Source organism: Monodelphis domestica, chromosome 6 (assembly GCF_027887165.1).
Source record: "Monodelphis domestica isolate mMonDom1 chromosome 6, mMonDom1.pri, whole genome shotgun sequence".
NCBI classification, from domain to species: domain Eukaryota; kingdom Metazoa; phylum Chordata; class Mammalia; order Didelphimorphia; family Didelphidae; genus Monodelphis; species Monodelphis domestica.
Genome location: NC_077232.1, coordinates 177,412,613 through 177,438,216, shown reverse-complemented (window position 1 = coordinate 177,438,216; position 25,604 = coordinate 177,412,613). Strand labels below are relative to the sequence as shown.

The following is a 25,604-nucleotide window of genomic DNA, read 5'->3' as shown; positions in this document are numbered from 1 at the left end:
CTGCAGATTGTGCAGGGGCATTACACTGCCATGTAATGGGCATTTCTTGCTGATGATAAGACCTCAGGAACTTGGGCAGGACAGATAAAAGTTAGCAGGCTGTTGCTGGAGATGGCCACAGCTAAACTTTCTTGGTAATTGTCTCAGTGGGGAGATTTTGTTTTTCTTGCATTGAATTGTGAAAATAAAGTACCATCTGAGGATGTATAAAGAGATGATTCTCTTATTACTTCTTTCAGGTAAGTGAAGAGTTTTATTGTGGGGTTTTTTCCCCAAGTGAATGCTGTGTTTGGTTTGGTGAGTGTGTTTTGGGGTGGGAGAGGCTGATACGACACTTTTAGACAAGTTCTAACTATTGGTGTTGTTGAATTGCATAAATAAAAAGTAAATAATAAGAAAAACAAAATTGTGTTAAGTGGACTGTCATTTGTTTATGCAAGTCAAAATAATACTTTCCAGTAATCACTAAGTTCACAGCAAACCTGCAAAAATGTATCCACTAGAAATAAATAATAAAAAAGTCACTTACTTGAAAGTTCTGATACCACCAACACCCTTACTTGGAATGACTTTATCCTGCTTGCTTAAAATCATCTAAGAAGTACATTCCTTGAGGATAAAGACTATTTTGTTTTTATATTTATATTTTTAATTATTTTATTCTGAATTTAATAAAAAATAAGAATTTTAAAAGAGAAAAAGGGGCTGTCATATGAATCAACAAGTGTCTATTACATATAGCTTTCTTTCCCTTTTAAGTATACATATAATACATTTAACATGAAGCTTTCACCATTCTACTTGAAGTTGTTTCTTCTGGCTTTCCTTCTATTCCCTTCTGTGCTTTTTTAAAAGTGCTTCAATAATCCTCTTTTTTTAAAAAATAATCCTATTGTTAGTTTTCCTCTGTTCCATAGCATTCCCACACTCCAAATGAAAAATATTGCAACAAATAAACATAGACAAGTACAATGTATTCCCACAGTAGATGTGTCTGAGAACGTGTGTTATTTTTGTATGACAAGGTGAGCAGCATGCTTTATCACTGGTACTCTGAAATTGAGATAATTACATTGTTCAGAAACCTCAAATCTTTTAGTCATTTCTCTTTCTTCAGGGAAGAGTAAAAGGAAAGTAGGAGAGAATTTGAAACTCAATGTTTTTTACTTAAAATTTTTGTTGTTTTTTTTTTAAATATCACATGATTCATTTTCTTTCACTCCCCTCTTTCCTCCCCCTCCCAAAGCCAACAAGCATTTCCACTGGTCAAATTTTTTTTAAGTGAATGTTAAAAATTTTTTTTCATGTAATTAAGAAATATTTAATGAAATAAGAGTATAGTGGGAGAAAAGTTGTTTATCTTTACAAAGTTGTCATTATTGAAATTATTCTTTTAGTTCTATTTACTTCACTCCAGGTCAGTTCATGTAAACCTTCTGAAACTAGTATTTTTAAAAAGCAATCATTAAATTCCTTTACATTTTTATAATATTGCATTTATATAACAAATTTTGTTCATCTGGTCCCCAACTAATAATTACTCTTTTAGTGCCTTATTACAACAAAAAGAGCTCCTATAAATATTTGTGCATAAATGAGGTTTTTTTCCTCCTTATTTTATCTCTTTGAGAAGCAGACCATAGTGGAACCCCTGGGTCTAAGAACACATGATCTAATTATAAATTATGTCAGACAGGAGGGGGTGGGAGGTTCCAGTGGAATATCATAAAGCTTTATTAAGCTTCTACCTCTAAAGGTTTTTTCAATATAATCATGAATGTGATTGTGTTCATGTAAATATAATCATGCTATAAGGAACTCTGAGTCAAGAAAACCAGAGTTTGAATCCTGCCTTAGACACGGTGAGTCACTTAGCTTCTCTGTGGCTCAGATTTCTTAACTGTAAAGTGAGGATAATAAATAAAAGTCCTTACCTCCCAGGGTGGTTGGGAGTATCAAATAAGTTCACATGTGTAAAGTAATTGGCCAACATTATGTCAATGCTAGCTATTATTATTATTATGAATAGATATTAGTAAATAATTTGAGTGATCAAACTGAAATGGATAGAGTGAATTTATTGATCATTTACTTAACAAATATTCACTAGGAAAATGAGGCTCCTAGGAATAGTTCTGAAAAATGTATATAAGAAAAAAAGATCAGCAATTTACCCTGTGTGAATATTGCTGTATGTAGTTCTTTGTATATTCTCTCCTTAATTAGACAGTAGGCTCCTTGAAAGCAGGAACTATTTGTTTTGCTTTTTTCTATGTTCTCCTTATCTGTAACAGGTGCTTAATAAATACCTGATGACTTGACTAAATAGAATTTCTCATTATTTATTTGACGGAAGGACTAACATTAAGGATTTCAAAAGTTGCCTTTTTGGAGAGGGCTGTTTTACTTAAGCCTGGAGGGCAAAAATTAGATAAAATAGGTCAAAGTTATAAAGAAGCAAATTTAGGCTTGATCTAAGAAAAGATTCCTAACCACTAGATTTAACCAAAGGTAGAAGGGACTGCCTCAAGAGTTACTGAATTCCCTTCTCTGGACATCTTTATTTATTTTTTCCCCTTTTAAACATTATTTTATTTGGTCATTTTCAAACATTATTCATTAGAAACAAAGATCATTTTCTTCCCCCCCACACTACCCCTCCCAATGGTGATGCAGGCTTCCTCTGGGTATCACATGTGCCCTCGGTCCGAACTCTTTTCCATGTTGTTGGTATTTTCATTAAGGAGTTCATTTAGAGTCTTTCCTCAATCATATCCCCTCCACTCCTGTAGTCAAGCTATTGCCTTTCCTCCATGTTTTTACTCCCACTATTTATACTCTGCTTGAGGGTAGTGTTTTTCTCCTTGATCCCTGCGGATTGGTCAGGGACAATGCATTGTCCCTAAAGGAGAAGTCCATTATGTTCAATTGTACCATAGTGTATCAGTCTCTCTGTACAATGTTCCCCTGCCTCTGCTCCTTTGACTCTGCATCACTTCCTGGAAGTTATTCCAGTCTTCATGGAATTCCTCCACTTTATTATTCCTTTTTGCACAATAGTATTCCATCACCAACATATACCACAATTTGTTCAGCCATTTCCCAATCAAAGGGCATCCTCTCATTTTCCAATTTTTTTGCCACCACAAAGAGCGCAGCTATGAATATTCTTGTACAAGTCTTTATCCTTATTATTTCTTTGGGGTACAAGCCCAGCAGTGCTATGGCTGGATCAAAGGGCAGACAGTCTTTTATCACCCTTTGGGCATAGTTCCAAATTGCCCTCCAGAATGGTTGGATCAGTTCACAACTCCACCAGCAATGAATTAATGTCCCAACTTTGCCACATCCCCTCCAGCATTCATTACTTTCCTTTGCTGTCATGTTAGCCAATCTGCTAGGTGTGAGGTGAAACCTCAGAGTTGTTTTGATTTGCATCTCTCTGATTATCAGAGATTTAGAACACTTTTTCATGTGCTTATTAATAGTTTTGATTTCTTTGGCTGAAAACTGCCTATTCATGTCCCTTGCCCATTTATCAATTAGAGAATGGCTTGATTTTTTTGTACAATTGACTTAGCTCTTTATAAGTTTGAGTAATTAGACCTTTGTCAGAGGTTTTTGTTATGAAGATTGTTTCCCAAATTGTTGCTTCCCTTCTAATTTTGGTTACATTGGTATTGTTTGTACAAAAACTTTTTAATTTGATGTAATCAAAATTGTTTATTTTACATTTTGTGACTCTCTATGTCTTGTTTGGTTTTAAAGTCTTTCCCTTCCCACAGGTCTGACATGTATACTATTCTGTGTTCACCTAGTTTACTTATAGTTTCCTTCTTTATGTTCAAGTCATTCACCCATTCTGAGTTTATCTTGGTGTAGGGTGTGAGGTGTTGATCCAAACCTAATCTCTCCTATACTGTCTTCCAGTTTTCCCAGCAGTTTTTGTCAAATAGTGGATTTTTGTCCCAAAAGCTGGGGTCTTTGGGTTTGTCATAGACTGTCTTGCTGAGGTCACTTACCCCAAGTCTATTACACTGATCCTCCTTTCTGTGTCTTAGCCAGTACCAAATTGTTTTGATGACCACTGCTTTATAATAGAATTTGAGATCTGGGACTGCAAGGCCACCTTCCTTTGTAATTTTTTCATTATTTCCTTGAATATCCTTGATCCTTTGTTCTTCCAAATGAACTTTGTTACGGTTTTTCTAATTGAATAAAAAAAAAAATTGGAAGTTCAATGGTTATGGCACTAAATAGATAGATAAGTTTGGGTAGGATGTTCATTTTTATTATATTGGCTCGTCCTACCCGTGAGCAGTTAATGTTTTTCCAATTGCTCAAGTCTAGTTTTAGTTGTGTGGAGAGTGTTTTATAGTTGTGTTTATACAGTTCCCTTTGTCTCGGGAGATAGATTCCTAAGTATTTTATTTTGTCGGAGGCAATTTTGAATGGGATTTCTGTTTCTAATTCTTGCCGCTGAGCTGTATTGGAAATATATAGAAATGATGATGACTTAGGCGGGTTTATTTTGTATCCTGCAACTTTGCTAAAGTTGTTGATTATTTTGATTAGCTTTTTGGTTGATTCACTAGGATTCTTTAAGTATACCATCATATCATCCACAAAGAGTGATAACTTGGTCTCCTCATTGCCTATTTTAATGTCTTCAATTTCTTTTCCTTCTCTAATTGCTACTGTTAGTGTTTCTAGTACAATGTTAAATAATAGAGGTGATAATGGGCATGTGTGTTTCACTCCTGATCTTATTCAGAATGCATCTAGTTTATCCCCATTGCAGATGATGTTAATCTTTACATACGTTCATTAGGGAGATTGGTCTGTAGTTTTCTTTCTCCATTTTTGCCCTGCCTGGCTTCGGAATCAGTACCATGTTTGTGTCATAAAACGAATTTGGTAGAACTCCCTCTTTGCTTATTATGTCAAATAGTTTGTATAGTATTGGGATTAGCTGTTCTTTGAATGTTTGATAGAATTCACTTGTGAATCCATCTGGCCCTGGGGATTTTCTCTTAGGGAGTTCTTTGATGACCTGTTGGATTTATTTTTCTGATATGGGATTATTTGAGAATTCTATTTCTTCTTCTGTTAGTCTAGGCAATTTGTATTTTTGTAAGTATTCATCCATATCGCTTAGATTGGCATATTTATTGCCATATAATTGGGCAAAGAAGTTTTTAATGATTGCCTTAATTTCCTCTTCATTGGAGGTATGATTCCCCTTTTCATCTATGATACTGTTAATTTGCTTTTCTTCTCTCCTTTTTTTAATTAGATTGACCAGTACTTTGTCTATTTTGTTTGTTTTTTCAAAGTCCAAGCTTATTGTCTTATTTATGAGTTCAATAGTTCTATCACTTTCAATTTTATTAATTTCTCCCTTAATTTTTAGGATTTCTAATTTGGTTTTCTTCTGGGGGTTCTTAATTTGTTTGCTTTCAAATTTTTGATTTGCATGTCCAATTCTTTGATCTCTGCCCTCCCTAATTTGTTAATACATATACTCAGGGATATGAATTTTCCTCTGAGTACTGCTTTGGCTGCATCCAATAAGTTTGGAAAGGATGTCTCATCATTGTCATTTTCTTCAATGGAATTATTTTTTTTATGATTTGTTCTCTAACCGATTTTGGAGCATCATGTTATTTAATTTCCAATTGATTTTTGATTTTGCTCTCCATGTACCCTTACAAATCATTATTTTTATTACCTTATGATCTGAAAGAGTTGCATTAATTAATTCTGCTTTTCTGCATTTGTATGCCATGTTTTTATGACCTAGTGTATGATCAATCTTTGTGAATATGCCATGTGCTGCTGAAAAGAAGGAGTATTCTTTTTATCCCTATTTATTTTTCTCCATATATCTATCAACTCTAATTTTTCTAAGATTTCATTCACCTCTTTTACCTCTTTTTTATTTATTTTCTTATTTGATTTATCTAAATTTGATAGTGGTTGGTCCAGATATCCCACTAGTATAGTTTTATTATCTATTTCCTCCTTCAATTCTCCTAGTTTCTCCATTAGAAATTTGGATGCTATACCATTTGGTGCATACATTTTTATTAGTGATATTTCCTCATTGTCTATACTCCCTTTTATCAGGATGTATTTACCTTCCCCATCCCTTTTAATCAGGTCAATTTTTGCTTTGGCTTTGTCAGATATCATGATTGCTACTCCTGCCTTCTTTCTGTCAGTTGAGGCCTTACTCCAACCTTTAATTCTGACCTTGTGAGTATCTACCCGCCTCATGTGTGTTTCTTGAAGACAACATATGGTAGGGTTTGGGATTCTAATCCATTCTTCTATTTGTCTACATTTTATGGGTGAGTTCATCCCATTCACGTTCAATGTTATGATTGTCATTTGTGAATTCCCCAGCATTTTGATATCCTCCCCTACTTCTAATCTTTCTTCTTTTACTATAACCTTTTTAAACCAGTGATTTACTTTAATTCAGTCCCCCTAGTCCCCTCCCTTGCTATGCTTCCCTTTCTGGCCCCTCTCTTTTTGCTCCCTTCCCCTCCCCTCCTCCTTCCCTCCCTTTTTGTACTCCCTCCCCCTAGGCCCCCTAAGTTTCCCCTCTCCCTTATCCTGTTGGATAAGATAGAATTCAAGATCCCAATAGATCTAGATGCTCTTCCCTCTCAGAGTTGATTTCACTGAGAGTAAGGTTTAAGTAATACCAATTAGCACTCATTTCCTCTCCTTCTTATAAGAGAATTCTTCCCCTCCCCTTCCCATGTGTATCTTTGTGTGACAAAGATTATTCTATTTAATTTATTTCTACTTCTTCAAGTATATCTTAGTATCCTCATTGATTCCCCCCCTCCCTTTATCTTTCTTTTTTCCCCCTCCTAATCATGTTAATGCCCCCATCTTTCCCTATGAGTGATTCTTCTGGTTACTCTATTATGGTATAAAATTTTTGAAAGTTACACATAACATTTCCCCCATATGTTAATATATATAATTTGATCTAATTGTAGCCCTTATAGAAGAGAGTTTGAATAAAAGAAGAAAAAAAACACTTTCTCCTTTTCCCTTTCTTTCATATTTACCTTTTCATGTTTCTCTTGGATGTCAAACTTTCCACTGAGTTCTGGTCTTTTCTTTGCAAATACTTGAAAATCTTCTATTTTGTTGAATGTCCATACTTTCCCCTGGAAGTATATAGTCAGTTTTGATGGGTAGTTGATTCTTGGTTGAAGACTCAGTTCTCTTACCTTTCTGAATATTATGTTCCAGGCTTTGCGGTCTCTTAGCAGGTTCACTGCTAGGTCTTGTGTAATTCTTATTGGTGCTCCTCTGAATCTGAAGTTCCTCTTTTTAGCTTCTTCTAAGATTTTTTTCCTTAGCTTGGTAGCTCTTGAATTTGGTGATTACATTCTTGGGGGTTGTCTTTGGGAGATTTAGTATGGAGGGTGTTCTATGAATCCTTTATATTTTTATTTTGCCCCCTTGATTGAGAATATCAGGGCAATTCTCTTTGATGATTTCTTGTGGTATAGCATTTATGTTTTTGTTAATCTCTGGTTTTTCAGGTAGACCAATGATTCTCAATTTGTCTCTCCTTACTCTGTTTTCCTGGTCTGTCACCTTGTCAGTCAGATATTTTATGTTTTCCTCTAATTCATTATTTTTTTTTACTTTGCTTTATTAATTCTTGCTGTTTTACAAGATTATTGGTTTTCAGTTGCTCAATTCTGGTCCTTAAGGCCTGGTTTTCTGCTTTAATCTTTTGGCATTCAGCTGTAATTTTTTGGTTCTCTAATATAATTTGTTGGTTTTCTTTTCAAACCATTTCCCACTTCTCTTTCCAGAGGGCTTCCATTTTTCTGATGATAAGCTCCGTTTGAGACTCTTCCAGGGCTTGTGGACAATTTTCATTTTTTTTTCGGTTTTGCCTTTGTTTGAGTTTCATCCAGTATTTCCTCTGTAGCCTGGGTTTTTCCTCCATAAAAATTTTCGAGGGTGACAGCTTTCTTTTTTGATCTCCTGGTGGGATTTTGAGGCTCCTGTGCACAGTTAGCCATTTTTTCTGGATATTTTCAGTTCCCTCTTTAGTCAGAAATCAGAGTCTGCTGCTGAGCAGGTTTTTTGTGTATGGAGTTAATGAGCAGGATCTAGGTTTTCCTCAGTTCTTTGAGGCTTTTCTCAGTACTTTCCTCCAGGGGGTGCTCAGTGTCTGCTCTCTCTTGCCAGGTTTTCCAGTTTAGCTAATTTTGGGGGTGAGTCCCCTGCAGACCTAGTCAGTTCCCAAGGACCAAAAAAAAATGCTCCCTGTTCATTCCAGAGGGACTCCTGTCTCACTCCCTGGCTCCAGTGGGCACACTGGCACTGGGCGCCTGAGTTCTGCACTCTCTCACATCTTGAGTTTTCTGCCTAGCTGCCTTCAGGGGGGGTCCCCCTGTTTTCCTAGTCAGATCCCAAGGGCGCAGAAGTGCCCTCTCCTCATTTTAGAGGCTCCCCTTGCTCGTTCGTTTTGGCATGAGCTGGCCCCGGCTCTGGCCCTATAAGTGGGGGTAGGGGAGGGTGGATGCACTCATTTGTGTGGAAGCCCTTTCCCCCTCTTATAGTCTGGTAAAGCCTTGATCCCACATACCTTCATTATGCCCCACTCTACAGCTACTCCGTTCCTCATATTCCAAGCCTTGTGGTCCTTTAGTGTGGAAGCTAACAGATTTTGTGTAATCCTGATTGGTGCTCCTTGGTATCTGAATTGTCCCTTTTTGGCTTCTTGCAAAATTTTCTCCTTAGCTTGGAAGCTCTTGAATTTGGCAATTAAATTCCTGGGAGTTGTCTTTTGAGGATTTAGTGTAGAGGGTGTTCTATAAAATCTTTCAATTTCTACTTTGTCCCCTTGTTCAAGAACATCAGGGAAGTTTTCTTGGATAATTTATTGCATTATGATGTCAAGATCTCTGTTTATTTCTGGGTTTTCAGGTAGACCAATTATCCCCAAATTGTCTCTTTGTCTGTTTTCCTGATCCATCGTCTTTTCAGTGAGATATTTTGTTTTCTTCTATTTTGTGAGTCTTTTGACTTTGTTTTATTAATTCTTGCTGTTTTGCAAGATCATTGGTTTCCAATTGCCTAATTATGGTCTTTAAGGACTAGTTTTTTTTTTCCTTTTCAGTTTGGTCTACCCTGCTTTTTATGACTTCCAGCTATTTCTCCAATTGGGAGTTCTTGTCCTTTAAACTGTTATTTTCTTTTTGAACTATTTCCCACTTTTCTTGCCAGAAGGCTTCCATATTTTTGATAAGCTCCAATTTAAATTCTTCAAGAGTTTGTGGACAATTTCCATTTTTTGGAAGGTTTTAGTACATTTATTTGTATTTCCTCTGTAGCCTGGGTTTTTCCTCTGTAAAAATCATCCAGGGTCAACCCCTTCTCCTTGTTTTTCTTGGTGTTGGAAAGTTGTTGTTCCTGGGCACTGTTTGCCATTATTGTAGTGGCTTTTCCTTCCCTTTCCAGTTAGAAATCTAAGTGAGATGGGAAGGCTCTCTGTGTATGGAGCTAAGGAGCAAGGATTTTGACTGAGGCCAACTCTCAAGTCTGTGCAGCTTCCACTGTTTGCTGTCCCTCTCTGTGCTATCTCCCTGCTGGTGCCCTCGGTCTGTGCTCTTCATCCTGCTGGGGCCTCAGGTCTAGTTGCTCTCAGGGGTAGGTCCCTGATGGTCTCAGTCAGCTGCCAAGGACCTAGAGGTCCTTACTTGCTTCAGAGTTGCCCTTCACTCACTCACTGATTCTAGCACGTGCTGGCTCTGACTCTGGCTCCTTAGGTAAGGTAGGGGAGGGTGGATCAGCTCGCATTTCAGTGGAAGCTTTTTCACCCCTTTAAGGTGTGGAAATGCCCAAATCCCATGTACCTTCAATGCTGCATCCTACTGTAGAGTCTCTTCTTTCATATGAATTTGGGTTTGTTTGGGTTTGTTTGTTTGTTTGTTTTTGGGTTTTGTTTTTTTTTGCTTTTTGAGGTAGTCTGTATCAGTAGGTAGTGAGGAGAGGAAGAGTCCTGCGTCTAGACTGCCACCATGTTTACCCGGAAGTCCTGCTATCTGGTGAACCTTTTAGAGATAGAGTACTGTGCCCCACTCCTACTCCAAACCCCTCCCCAGAAATTTTTGTGCCATGTTCCCCCTTACCCCACACAGGGGACGGAAAAAGTTCTCCCATTGGACTGCTGGGCAGAGGAGTGGTGAGGTAAAGAATGTCCTCAGTGAGTGTAGAGAATGGGAAGGGATTGGAATGAGCTCTGCTCCCCTCCAGCTCTGTTGCCTATGAGTTACCCACCTTACCCCCTGTGTTCTCCCATTGGGCTGCTAGGCAGGGGGGTAAAGTGATGTGAAAAAATGTTGTCAGGAACAGTGGAGTGGAGAAAGGGAGCAGCTCCTCCCAAGTCCTTTTCCCTTTCTAGTAGCAAACTCTCAGGAAATAGGGAGGGTGGCCACATGCCCACAGAGAGCACTCTGTATGCTATCCTTGTTACCCAGGCCATTGGTTCACCATCACTAGATTAGATGGACTTTGATAGACCCTCCAACACTGAGATTTAATTATTAGTCCAAGTGAGATTAACTTCTCTCTAATTTCCAAACCCAAGAATTTCTTCACTCACATTATGAAATTAGGTTTAGTCAGAAATAGTTGTACTGAAACTAAGACATTATCTAGCAGAGAAGAAGCCTGGAAAAAAGTAGTCGAGAAATGAGGGAATTAGTATAAATAAATTAAGGGAACATAGAATAGCTTACCTGTCAAATCCATGGAGAAGGAAAGAAGTTATTACCAAATAAGATACAGAGAGAATTACAAGATGTAAAATGAATAATTTTGATTATGTTAAACTAAAAAGGGTTTGTACAAACAAAACCAATGCAACCAAGTTTAGAAGGGGAACAACAAACTGAGGGAAATTTTTTATAACAAATTTCTCTAATTTAGGTCTCATTTCTCAAACATATAAAGAACTAAGTCAAATTCATAAGGATCCAAGACATTCACTAATTGATAAATGTTCAAAGGATATAAACAGGTAGTTTTCAGATGAAGAAATCAAAGCTAACAATGGTCATATAAAAATGTTCTAAATCACTTTTAATTAGAGAAACACAAATTAAAACAACTTTGAGGTATCACCTTTTAGATTGGCCAATATGAAAACAAAGGAAAGTAATAAATGTTGGGGGAGATTTGGAAAAATTGGGACACTAATACATCGCTGGTGGAGTTATGAACTGATGCAAGCACTCTGGAGGGCAATTTGGAATAATGCCTAAAAGGCTTTAAAACAATATCCTTTGATCTAGTAATACCACTCTGTCTGTATAAAAAGATTAAAAATGGGAAAGGACCTATTTGTACAAAAATATTTATATCTTTGTGGTGGCAAAGAATTGGTAATCAAAGGGATGTCCCTTGACTAGGGAATGGTTGAACAAATTGTGATATAAGATGGTGATGGGATACTATTGTGCCATAAGGAATGATGAAAAGGATGATTTCAGAAAGAGCTGGAAAGATCTACATGAACTGATGCAGAGTGAAATAAATAGAACCAGGAAAAATTATACACAGTAACAGCAATATTATGGAACAATCAAATGTGATAGACGTTGTTACTAACAACAATATAAAGATCCAGATCAATTCTGAGAGACTTATGAAAAAGAATGCTATCCACTTATAGATAAAAAATTGTTGGAGTAAGAATGCTCATGGAAGCATATGATTTATCACTTGTTAATTTGGGCATATGTTTTAGGGGTTTGGTTTTATTAAATTATTCACTTACAGAAATGAATTATCTGGAAATGTGTTTTGTGTGATAATACATATATAACTCAGATTGAACTCCTTGCCAGCTCCAGGAGGGGGTAGGGAAGAAAGGAGGGAGATGTGGAAATTTGTTATTATAATTTAAAATATTTTTAAAAGAGAAATGAAGGAATGGAGAAGAGTATCCCTGAAATTGATTCATCCTTAAAAACTGGAGAAAATCAAACTGATTGTTCTTGTTTGGATGAATTTCCTGTTATGGTTGACTTTAATAATAGGCAGTTAGGTAGTACAGTGGATAGAGAGCCAGGCAGGAAGCCCTGCGGTCAAATCTGGCCTCAGATATTTCCTACTGTATAACCCTGGGCAAGTCATTTAACCTCAGTTGCTTAGTCCTTACAAACTCTTCTGCCTAGGAATCAATACTTAGTATCAATTCTAAGAAAGAATGTAAGGGTTTAAAAATAAGAATAATGCACTGGCTTTTTCTGGAATATACAAAGTTGCATGTCCTTGATTTCTTCAAACTCTGTATTCCACAGAATATAGCTCGACAGAAGAGCCATCTACCCAGAAAACATCCACTTTCCTAAACATAACTTCACCAAAACTGAAAAGGCAACCAAACAAAACAGAGCTGCCTGTTACAGATGTCCCAGGTACTGTGAGAATAAAAGAAAGTTTGATTCATTTCATAAAATAATTATGTTTTAAAATCATATTAAATAATTATGAGTCAAGAGCAACGAGCTATATTTAGTAAAACGGCAGAAAGGTCTAGGAGAGGATCAAAGTCTCAGTGGGATGGAGAGGACAGAATATCATTTAGAGACAAAAGCAACAGCTATTTAACAGAACCTTAGAGGGACCTATAAAAGAACCACTGGTTTTACTTTCTTGAGCTCATAAAAACCTCTCACCTCACATCCCAAAAAGAAATTTATTCCTGGTCACCAAGTACCATCTCTATCTCTCTCAATCTCTGTCTCTGTCTCAGTCTATCTGTCTGTCTCTCTCAACTAGATACAATGGATAGAAGCTGTGAAGAAGGAAATTAAATTGGATGTGATTGTAGCTTCCTAACCATTAGAGCTAACTATTTGAAGGGCGGGGGGGGGGGGGGGGGGGGGCGGCACCTCTCAATGAGTAGTGGATTCCCCTCACTGAAGATCTTTACTCAAAGATTGGTTGTCTATATATACATCACCTCTATGAAAGAGGGAAGTCATGGTCAGGTGTTGGACTAAATGGTCTTTGAGGTTACTGCTAACTCTAAGATTCAGTATTTCCTCCACTTTTATAGTAACTTATACTTCTCTATAATTCCCAAACCGAAGAACTTCTTGTATATTGTCAAAATGGTTTGTCAGAAAGTGTTATACTGTTCTAAGAACTTTACCAAGCAAAGCAGAATCCTGGGGGAAATGGAGAAAATGGGGAAGTAGAGGAAGGTAGCCTTAGAATCAATGCACTGTCCTTTAAAAGAGTAGGAAATCAAGCTGACTGTTCTCATTGGGGAAAAAATTATTTTTATGTTGGTCTTTATATTAGATTGAATATTTTGTGGATTCAATTGGGTAATATGTCCTTGATTTTCCCAAAACTCTGTATCCCATAGGAAATTTTTCCACACAGGAAATATCTACTCAAAAACTATCTACTTTCCTACCTGTAACTTCACAAAAACCTACAAAGAGGCAGAAAGGAAATGAAATGTCATATTAAGATGACCCAGGTACAATACTGTGAAAACAAGAGAATGTGTATACATAAATGACATCATTGTTATCAATTATATTTTATGAGCAGATGATAATGGGGATGGTTTCATGGAATGATTGAAAGCTTTAAAAAAGAATAAAGTAAGGCTCAAGAGGATGGGGAGAGGTAAAGGAAGCAATTCATTTAAACCACTTCTTTTTAAGTTTATCCAGGAAAGGATAGTAGAACCTATGGTCATAATCTTTTTTTCCATCTTTCTCTATACCTTTAGACTCTTCTTTTGGTTCTTTATCCTCACATGCTATTCATATACTCCATGCTTCATTTCTCTTCCAGACCATCACATCTGCACTATCAACCTCAGTCCCTTAGTGAACCAACTCAACCCTATGCTATCCTCTAATCCCTAGCCCCCTTGTCCTATACCCCACCACAGATCGTCAAACCTGAATCTTCAATTACTCCCACCACCTTCCTCCTATTCTATTTATGTGCTCTTGAATGAATCTAGAAAAAATAATGCAATCACATTGATGGATCAACTATGAATTTATATTATCTAATCTCAATTAAGCCCTCACTATAACAAGGTGAATATTATATTTCTCTCTATTCAGTTTGCTATCCCCACATCCAAAGTGAGAGAATGTTCCAAATATTCTCATTAATCCTAAAGTCTCCCACAACACTGCTTTCTATCATCCTGTGATACCAACACTACCTCCAGCATCCCCCATGATCTCCAACTTCACTCTAATCTTACATGAAAAAATGACCTTTCTCTTCATTAAGGTCAATCGCTCTACATACAACCTTTATTCTATCTTCTCTATTCTTTGGCAGATGCCCCCACTATATCCCCACTCTCTTATTTATCTTATATCTCTGCCTTTACATTGAGTTCTTTTTTGTCTACACATTTTCATCTCTGTCATTCTTACAAAATCCTCACCTACTCCTACTATCTATGCTGGTTAAGATTCTATATCTATCCTCCCCTTCTATTCTCAATGCCTCCACTTGCCCTCTTCTCATTCTCTTTTAACCTCTTTGTAATATGGCTTCCAGTCCAACTCATCATTCATTTCATATTCTTCAGTTAATGATTTCTTAGTTACCAAATCTCACAGCCTTTTCTCAGTCCTCAGTCTTCCTAACTTCTCTGAAAACAATCACCCTCTCTCCTACATACTCTTGCCTCTTTAGGTTTTTGTGACAGTGATCTCTCATGATTCTCCTACTTCTTATCCAATTTTTGCTTTTCAGTTGCCATTGCTATTTGTTCTTCTATGTTACACACAGTAGCCATCAGAATCTCTGAAGACTATCTAGATCCCTCTTCTCTTGTTCCTCCAAACTATTTCCTTTGGAAATCTTAATGAGTCTGCATGGATCAAATGCCTTCTTTATGCAGATGATTCCAATTTTATTTTCTTCTCCTCATCTACAGTTATATATCACCACTTGCTTCTTCGATATGCAGATTGGGTGTCCCATTGGCATTTCAATCTCAATATGTCCAAACCAAAAATGCATTATCTTTCCTGTCTTCCAATTGTCTATTCCTTTTGAAAGCACCACCATCATCCAGTCATTTCCAGGCTCACAATTTTGGTGTCATTTTCAGCTCCTCACTGGCATTCACCTCACATATACAATCTGTTGTCAAATTGTGTCATTTCTAATTTTACAACATCTCATGTATATATCCCTTCTCTCCCTTTATACAAGCATAATCTTAAGTTAGGCCCTTATCACCTCATGCTTACATTATTTTAATAGTCTTCTACTTGGTTTCACAGCCTCAAGTCTCTCTCCTCTAATACAACCTCTACTCAATTTGTAATGATGATTTTTCTTAAGATCTTTCCTATGTCTTAATACATATTTCTCCTACTAAATGACCTCCAGTGGATCTTACTTCCAAGAAAAAAAAAACAGAAACTCCAAATATGGTACTTAAAGTTCACCATAAAAATAAATTGAAAAAAAATTAAGTTTTTCATAACCTGGCACCATTCACACACTACCATTTAGCTATTTGGGGCTGCTTGTCATTCTTGGAATATGGTTCTCTATCTCTATTTCTTTTCCTTTACATTATCTGTTCCCCAGATCTGGAATTCTGTCTTTCTAATGCCAGCCTTTCAACCTTTCATCTACCTGAATTCTACAAGACTCCAAAAAAATCCTACTATAAAATATATAGATATAAACATACATACATACACAAGTGTTGCCTAACTATATAGAAACAGCTTTGTGGGAGTATGGACAGGTATGATATGAAGTCTGGACTATCTCTGGGGAAAAGAGAGCCCAGAAGTGTGCCTACACTATCTCTGACATGCTATTTAATGTTAAAGGATGTGGGGCAGGTAGGTTCCAGGAGTGCTGTGGGATTCTTTTCACCAGTCTTTGAAATAGGTATTATACTAGAATCATATCTATTTTGCTCCTGAAATATTGCTAGTCTGGCAGTATGACTTTGCAGAGGTTAAAGCAAAGGTCTACTTTCAGAGACAATCTGAAGGGAGAGAATACCCTAACTTTATATTCCCTAAATTTGTTCCTTCTCACTAAATACTAAATGCTACATTCACCACAAATAATGAATAACAAGTAACCCATTTCCCCAAGCAAATACCAAACAAAATTCAAAGCAGTTATAGAAATTAGAATAAATAAGAAAATGTACGATAATGAATGAACTTTTTAGCTGGGAGTAAAATGAGATCCCAGTTCAATCAAAATAGGGAACCTGATCTCACCCAAGGGAAAGTTTTTCAAGTCTATAGGGAGGAAATCTGGACATCAGAGCCTACCCCTCCTATACATCTGCATCTTCCAAAGCCCTTCTCCTTGAAGTATCTTCTCCCAAAGAGTGTCTGGAACTATGTTTGCCTCCCTTTCCCAGAAACTTTGACACCAACTCTACTCAGGTCCACAGTGTTAGCTCTTCCTTCTCTCCACCAATTAAGAGTCATGTCTCCTTTCATATGCAGCAAGTAGCATAGGACTACTCCTCCTCACTGGGGTGGAAAATTGGCTCAATACTATACCATATTATATGACTTTCCTAATTCCACAGCTGCTAATACCTTCTTCCTCTCAGACTACTTCCTATTTATTCTTCACTGTAGGTAATTAGTTATTTATGAGTTGTCTCTCATGTTAGAATGTAAGTTCCTTGAGGGTGGGGACTTCTTTACCTTTCTTTAAATCCCCAGTACTCAGTACAGTGCCTGGTGCAAAGTGAGTTCTTAGTAGATACTTGTTGACTGCCTTAAAGGGATGAAGATAAGATCAGTGATGATCTTCCTTCTCCAGTGCTCCTAGGATCAATTCATCCTCTTCAAAACAGTGAGAAATTGATCTTAACATTACTTTTCCATAAATCTCTTTTCCTTCAGTTTCATATAAGCTGCTTTCTGAACCTAAACAAGTAGAATCTTCTTTATTTTCTCAAACTCTCTTCAACATATGACCTATTTCCATATGAAACTATCTGTAATTTAATGTAGCACCAACTCTAGAGCTATTTTACAAAACCTCCATTTACACTATAAATTGAGTCCATAGACTGTAACTTCATCTTTCTTCCAGGTTCCAGGATCTAGGAGACAAATACTGGTGGGGGTTGGGCTATTATTTTTCTAGTATTATAGTTCAAAATCCCCAAAGAGTAGCATTCTTCCTCCATTGATGATTATCAGCTTATATCAATTAACCAGTCACAAATAATTAGATTTTAGTTAGGAGTATTTACAAAGACCGTAAAATAAGAACAGTCAGCACAAAATAGCCTCCTAAATATTTGTAGTGCAGTGTATAGAGTGCCAGGGCTGATGTCAGGAAGACCCAAGTTCAAATCTGGCCTCAGACACTACTGTGTGATCCTGGACAAGTCATATAATACCATCTGCCTCAGGTCCTCATCTATAAAATGAGATGAAGAAGAAAATAGCAAAACGCTCCAGTATCTTTGCCAAGAAAACCTTAAGAGGGGTCATAAAGAGTCAGACACAACTGAAAAATGACAAGCACAATTAAATTTTCTACAGTGATATAGTAAGAATAGTCAAGGCAAAGCACCATCCTAAATCTTTACTGACTCCCCCAAGTGTGTGTGTGTATATATATATAGGTTTCAGAGGAAAGTGGGCTCAAGCTTATAGAGGTCATAAGGTAAATGAGAAAACTCATAGCTTCTAGAAAGATTTTTCTTCCTTTTGGGGGATATTCCAACATTTTCTTTTGTCATGGTGTAGCTCTCTATCAAGTTCCTTATAGAGTCCTGAATCTCTTTCTTCAGTGTGTCTCTTGGATTCAGCTCCCAATGCAGACACTACCTCCAATCACTCCTACACTGTGGACCTTACCTGATGAAAAACCCTCATCTTCCAGAGCTTTGGAAGTTCCCCAGATTTTTAATCAATGTCTAAAAAGAGGGGCAGAGGAGTTCTTCACACACACACACACACACACACACACACACACACACACACACTCACTCACTCACTCACTCACATACATACTGAAACTGCTGGGACCGCTATCTCCTAGTTGTCCACTAGAATTCTTAGGTTGTGAAGTAACCTGTGATTTTGTGCAAAACTCTCATAGTGTGACTGAGTCTCTTCAGCCAGTCTCCATATACCTACTGAGCACCTTTACAAACTTTTAACATACTCTCCTCCTTCCCCATTTAATTAACCAGACTGTTTACACTTATATTAAAACAATTGATCAATTGATCAATTTAATCATCTAGGTATTCTTCAGACCTAATTCCTAACTCAGATGGATTGAATCAATGGAGATGTCTGGGACCTGTGCAATTATGGAGCACCCCACTTATATTTACAATGGTCAAGCCTTTAAGAGGCTTAGGTAATAGTGATAGCTATCAATTATATACTGTTTTAAGGCTTGGAAAGTGTTTTACAAATTTTATCTCTTATTATCCTCACAATAATCTTAGGATGTAGGTGATTTTATTATCCCCACTTTGTAAATGAGGAAACTGAGGCAAATAATAATAGCTAGTATTAATTTAGTGTCTACTATGTGACAAGCACTGTGTTAAGTGCTTTACAAATTTATCGGATTTGGGCCTTATAACAACCCCGGAAGGGGGATGCTATTATCATCCCCATTTTAGACAAACCAAGGTTAAGTGACTTGCTTGGTGTCATTAAGCTAATAAAGTGTCTGAGATCAAATTTGAACTCAAGACCGACTGCAGGTTCAGGGCTCTATCCACTGTCCATCAAGTTGCTTACAAAAATACTGGTTATAGAATGTTCATCTTTTGTGAGGGCAAAAGATCTCTAAAAATATGAAACAATTGACCTTTGAGCATCATTACCATACAGTTTTTTTTTATTTGAGCACTTATGAGTACATGACATTGGTGCCAGCTTCCCGGAACTTGGAACAACCGAGAAAGAAGAGTGATTTTCTTTTTCAGATAATCCCAGAAGAGACCAATTATCCCATTGCTCACTTACATGTTACCTTTCCCTATATTCCGAGTAAGCTGAATTTTCTATTTTCTGTGTCCCCAACCTAGGAATTGCTTTAGGTTTGTCTTGAAATTATAATTGAACAGGAAATGGACTAAAAGCTAGACCTCAGTTGGGAGTAAGAATCATGAGAGATGTAAGAAAAACAATAGGAAGAGAAGTCACCCTCCTTCCAAAAGGAAGAAGATTGTGATACTCTTTTTAAAAGCCCTCACTTTTGTCTTAGAATCAATATTATATTTATATATATATATGTACTAAAGCAGAGGACTGACAAGAGCTAGGCAATAGAAGTTACATGGCTTGCCCAGAGTCACACAATGAAGAAGTATCTGAAGCTGTATTTGAATCCAAAACAGCCCATGTCTGAGCCTGGCTTGCTCTCCACTGATCCACCTAGCTGCTCTCATTTGATGCTCTTTTAATCCATCTCTTTTCATTTCAATCCTGAGAAGCCTTGGAACTCTTCCTGGGTCCAATCAGGAGGCATGTCCTAATACATTCTCGCCTTCTCTTTTGTGCTGTTGATGTTTCCACATAGGGACCAGAGGAGGCTACCAATAGTTTTCCCTGTATATACCACTCTCATAGTCACCAAAGGGAAGCCTCAAGTAATCTACAAAATTTTTTTTTAAATCTTCAACTATGATGTTTCTGGAAACTCAATGAAGAAAAGAGAAATTTTGGTTTCTGATTTATTGAAAATTATTCTTGGACTTGCATGAAAATGAAGTTGCAGCAGTTCTCTACCCACCATGTAAACCTGCCTTTCAGGTAGAATGTCACCTCTGTCAAAGAAGGGAGTTAGATTACTTGGCATATACACTCAGTATAGTTCAAAGAGCACAAGACTAGGAGTGAGGGTTCCTGGGTTTTAATTCTAGCTCTGCTCCTACCAATCTATGTGACTTCGGATAATTCAGTTATCATTTCTGACCTTTAGGTTTTCCAAACTATAAAAGGAAGGATTCAATTACATGAGGTCTAAAATCCTGGGATTTAAAACCTGAAGGATCTTAAAGAACATCTAATACAACCCCTCATTTAAAAGATGAGCAAAATGAGAACACTAAGTCCCCCAGCTATTAAGTGGCTGGCCAGAGATTCAATCCCACACCTGCTACACTAAATCCAGCTGTTTCCTATTACACCTTAAAAGAGACAATCAGCTTACAACAGTACCTGAAAACTGATGCTCTCTTTCTCATAAGTGAAATCTCCATCTTTCCTAAGGATCTAGGACCCTTTAATATCCATATAAATAAAGATAATGAAATGAAAGTGAAAGAAAAAGAGGGATCCAATGAGTCCTTTGTTGTCCCTCAGTGGTTGACTTCTGGGAGGTTGCATCTTCCTTTTTATTTCCTCCTATGTCTATGTCGTCATACCACGAGAGGTTACCCCTATCAATCCATCCACAACTAATTCATTGAACACCTACTATGTGGTAAACACTGGGAATACAAGTACAAAGAGTAAAACAATGTGTAATTGCAATAAGCTTACATTCTAAGGAGAAAATAACACGCATATATAAAAACATGTAATATGTTAAGTAAATATTAAATTTTTGACAAGTAATTGCACATAAATATGAAGTTAATTAATACAAATATATACACAGGAGTTAAATCTAAAGTAGTTCATGTGGGAGTAAATTAGCACTTGGGAGTTCACATAGAAGATAGTGCCTGAGCAAAATCTAGATCAGTATTTCTCAAAATGTGGCCCTTAAGCACTTTTCAAGGAGTCTGCAGGGTCAAAACTATTTTTATGAAGATACAAAGTCATTATTTGCCTATTAAAATGTTTTCTCCATTTTCCAATTATCTAACTGTACAAGGTCAGATTTTCTTAATATTCTTCAACCAAACAAGAGGCTGCAAAAGGATGAATGAAAAAGTAAATATAACAACCCAGCTGCCTTCTATTAAGCCAAACATTAAAGAGATTTGAAAAAAATAGAAAGGAAAACAATATCATTCTTCTTGGGTTTTTTGTACTGGAAAATATTGGGATTTTTAAATTAGAAAATTAGCTATGTAATGGCTTATATTAACTTACTATTTTAAATAAATTAATAAATATTTCAAATTTTATCACTTTTAACTTCTAATATAAAATATTTAATTGCTAAATATCAATAGATAACCCACATAAACAAAAGCTCTTTGGGGTCCTCGATAATTTTTTTAAAAGCCCTTACCTTCAATCTACACTGTGTATTTGTTCCAAAGCAGAAGAATGATAAGGGCAAAGCATTGGGGACTAAGGGAGTTGCCCAGAGTCACACAGCTAGGAAGTGTCTGAGACCAGATTTGAACTAGAACCTCCTGTCTCTATATCCATTGAGCCACCTGACTGCCCCCCCCCCTATAATTTTAGGAGTGTAAAAGGGTCCTGAGATCACGAAATTTGAGAACTTCCATCCTAAAGAAAGATGTGGACATTCTGAGGCAGAAGTAAGTAAGTAAGGAGAGACTCCTTTCCAGACATGTAGGAAAATCAGTGCAAAGGAACAGAGATGGGATACTGGATTTGTCAGGAACAAAAAGAAGGCCAGTTTGTCAGGATCACAGTGTGGAAAAGGGGGAGTAATGTCTAATGACTCTAGAAAGACAAATTGGAGCCAGATTTTGTAGGACTTCAGAAGCTCAGCAGAGAAGTTTATATTTTATCCTAAAGGTAATAGGGAGCTACAGAGTTGAACATGGGAGTCACAAAGTCAGATATTCAAATAAGGGAAATGACTTTAGGGCCAGTGTATACAATGGATCTCCGTGGTGAGAAACTAGGAAGCTGATACAGTAATCTAGGCAAAAGATGATGACTGCCTGAACTAAGATGGTACCCCTATGAATGAAAGAGATGGGTTTGGGTGAGATAGATTATGCAAAGGTAGAGCCAACAAGACTAAACCTAATTTCTAGAAAGGTGCTTACTATCTAGAAGGCTGTGTTTGAAGTACAGATGTCCCCTTTGAAGAACCTCAATTCTCTTTCCTTTGTTCCATCACCACTCTTTAGTGGTAATGATGGCCTGTGGGAACAAGGAGGGCAGCTTGGTTGCTCAATGGATAGAGCACCATGACTAGAGTGAATAAGACTCTTCTTCTGAGGCAACCTCTTTGCCTCAGTTTTCTCATCTGTAAAATGAGCTGGAGATGGAAATAGCTAGCCACTCCAGTACCTTTGCCAAGAAAACCTCAAATGGGCTTATGTATAGAGAGTCAAACACAACAATACACAAACAAATGGAAAGTTGGACACAACAAAAAGGAACAAGGAACTCATGACTAACCAAAGATTAAGCAATATCTTGGAATGGTCAGAAGTGAGGCCTCAGTATTTCTTCTCCAGGTTTCCTAGGAGGCTGGCAATGAAAGATATGAGAAATGGATTTAGATATTTCCCCTTGAAGCAGAAATATGGTTAATAAAAAGATTTATCCATCTAGAAGACTCTATGGGACATAAATTAATTCTGGCTAGGACCATCCTAAAATCTAGGATGCTCCCTGTAAGCCTCAAAGATATAGGGAGAACAATGAGGAAATTTCTGGAAAAAGGGGAGGAGGAAGAGGAGGAGGAGAAACAGAGGAATGTCTAACATGAGAATAAAAGAGTTTGGGAGTGATGGGGTGGAGGTGGAGATCTAAAGAAAATAAAGTCAAATAAGAGAGGGACAAATTTAGGAATTAGAAGGTGCAGTTTCCTGGATACTGATACACTAGACAATCTAAGCAGGAGGAAAAATAGATATGGAAAAAGATAAAGAGTCTCTCCTAAGTGCTTAAAGAGGAAAACTGGGTCAGAGGAAAAAGTACTAGATTTCAGGTCAAGGCATCTGAATTAAATCTATGCTCCTCAACTCACTTCTTATATAAATTTGAGGGTTACCTCAGCTTTCTGGCCCTCAGTTTCTCCATTGGTAATTGAATCGTATGACTTCTAAGGCACACTATAATTCTAAATCCCATGACCATATTCATAAGGGAAAGAAGAGGTCTCAGGATGGAGGAATCATGATTTTCCATTTTTTACTCTGGTCAAGCTAAAAAGAAATGTTGGTTTGGAACAATGAGGATCATCAAACTGTGCAGAATCATCTCCATTTTCATTGAGCTATCTAATGGAAGTTCTTTCTGCTTAGACTGTAATAGTTCATCAGAAACATTATTCTGCGAACCAAGAGAAGGGTGATTTTTGAGCCATTTGCTGGCTGGCATCTACCCCACTCATGCTGTTGTCTGACATGAATAAGAACAGAGTCTTGGGCTCTGGGCTTCCTTTGTCCATCTGTTTATTTGATTGGTCTTTCGGGAGGTCAGTGAAGATCTCACCTAGGGCTCAAGACCACCTTCAACTTTAGACTGAATTCTATAGGTAGTTGGGATGAAACTATATAACATCTACTAGAGAAGTGGCCCAGAACCACAACTATTGTTTTAGAGAAATTGGATCAAATTCTCAGGAGCTTCTTTCTCATAATCATCTCTTTGACTCATGACCAAACAAAGGCTTCTCCTGTGAACAGAATTTGCCTCATGTTTCCCTTAGGACTTCATATTCCCTCTGTAAGGCATTCAACAATGAACAGAGTTATTAAAAGCATGTAACAACTACAGAAAGTAAAGACTAGAGAAATTGTCCCTTTAACAATGCATTTATTATAGCTCTCCTTTGTGGGAGCTCTTCACAGTTCATATGTATGTATATATTATATATGGTACATTGTATATTATAAATAAATTAATGAAACAATATTCATTAAATGATATGCACAAAGCATCTCTTGGTATGGCTCTGTATATACTAATGGGTGCCATAAGGCATCTGCAGTACAGGAGCAACCAATTCCCCCTACCATATGGTGACCAACCTGGAATCCTCTATAATCCTTGTGGTTCTCTTTCTCTTTCCAAAGGGCTTTTCATACACATATTGGGTTCTCTTGCAGTCCTGGGAGAAGGAGAAGCATTGGGTGATTCCTCCTAGATTCTCCCTTCTCTTAAATCTCATCCTTTAAATTTGGATTAACTGTCTATTAGATAATATATTGTTAATATATATTAGTTAATATAATACCATCAAGGTAATTTGTTAATTAGTTAAATTAACTATGTTCTTTCAGAATCTGAATCTTAGAATTCCAAAGTTAGACGACATCTTTGTATAGTACAAATAGCAGCAGTTCTGGAGTCAGAGGTTGTCATTAGTGTTGATCAGTTGTTTTACTCTCATCCAATTCTTAGTGACCTCATTTGGGGTTTTCTTGACAAAAGATGGGGAAGTAGTTTGCCATTTCCTTCTGCTGCTCATTTTACAGATATAGAAACCAAGGTGAACAGGATTAAGTGACTTGTCCAGGGTCAAACAGCTAGTAAGAGCCTGGAGCAAAATTTGAATTCAGGTCTTCCTGACTCCAGACCCACCGTGCCACCTAGCTGCATCTGGATTAGAGGTCTAGGAGTTCAAACCTTGCACTTGTAGTTTACTCCCTGTGTGACCATAGATAAAGCTGTTAATCTTCCCCAGTCTCAATTCCTTCACCTATAAAATGAGGGAGTGAGGTCAGATTATTGTTAACTTCTGGGGTCCCTTCCTGCCCTCAGCTGCCATCTGCCTGAACCCATAGCTAAACAAGAATTCCTTCCATATCATGCCCAATAGGTAGACATACAGCCATTCCTAGAAGAGAACCTCTGTGAAGCAGCCAATTCTATTTTTGTTTAGCTGAAGTTTCTTTCCTGATGCTGTCCACATTTGTTTCTTTTCAACTTTTGCCCATTTCTCTTAGTTTCACTCTCGTAGTCATTCTTCTCCATGTATATATGGCTTCTTTCCCAACTCAGGGACTATCAGCTCATAATGGCAGTCATCTCCCAACTAGTTCACTGGCCTTTCTGCCTCAGAAGATAAGATTCTACGTATACGATTTAAAAATGTTCAAACTGCCCACTCAAACATTCTCCACAACCCTTCTTATGGAATTGGGGTTTCAGAGGTCTTGATTCCAGCAAATCCTTATTTCTGCTTCTTTACAAGTTTTGTTTAGATGAAATTCCAACCTGTAGTCACTCAGAAGCATCTCTCGGTTTTGTGGGATAGAATATTCTAGCCCATGCTTATTAGCTAATTAGAGTCTCCTAAGGCTAGGCTGACCAATAGAAGTTCCTGCTGTTGCTGAGGACTGACAAAGCTGGACATCCTTGGGAATTGACTCAAGTACATTTTCTAATATTGGATTTTGAAGAAAAAATTGCCATCTGAAAATGTATAACACAATAGTTCTTTTGTTGCTTCTTTCAGGTAAGCAAAGAGTTTTTCTAACTTATGCTGCCATTTTAGATATGATGTTATTGTGAAAACCTTTAAATAGCAGAAGCAAGTTTTCTTTAAATGAAGTGTTATTTTATCTAGTAATGACAAAATAAGTGTTATTATTATTATTATTATGTAAGACTGTGGTGCATGCAGAAAGGGTATTAACTACTACAACTAAAATAATTTGAGAGTTTTCATTGGTTGGTACAAAGTATATG

General features: G+C 37.1%; 1 protein-coding gene across 3 annotated transcripts in view; it reads left to right on the top strand.

Moving 5' to 3' along the window:
* Window positions 1-88: 88 nt before the first annotated feature.
* The window catches only part of GYPA (glycophorin A (MNS blood group)), a 49,816-nt gene continuing 24,300 nt past the window's right edge, over window positions 89-25,604 (top strand). Inside the window, exons 1-2 of one of the 3 annotated variants that reach the window (XM_007496278.2) lie at window positions 89-239; window positions 12,354-12,470. In XM_007496278.2, the coding sequence (XP_007496340.2) occupies window positions 203-239; window positions 12,354-12,470 (154 nt within the window). In that variant the 5' untranslated portion in view covers window positions 89-202. The remainder of the gene's footprint in view (window positions 240-12,353; window positions 12,471-25,604) is intronic. The other 2 variants (XM_007496279.2, XM_007496280.3) reach the window with 2 other exon arrangements.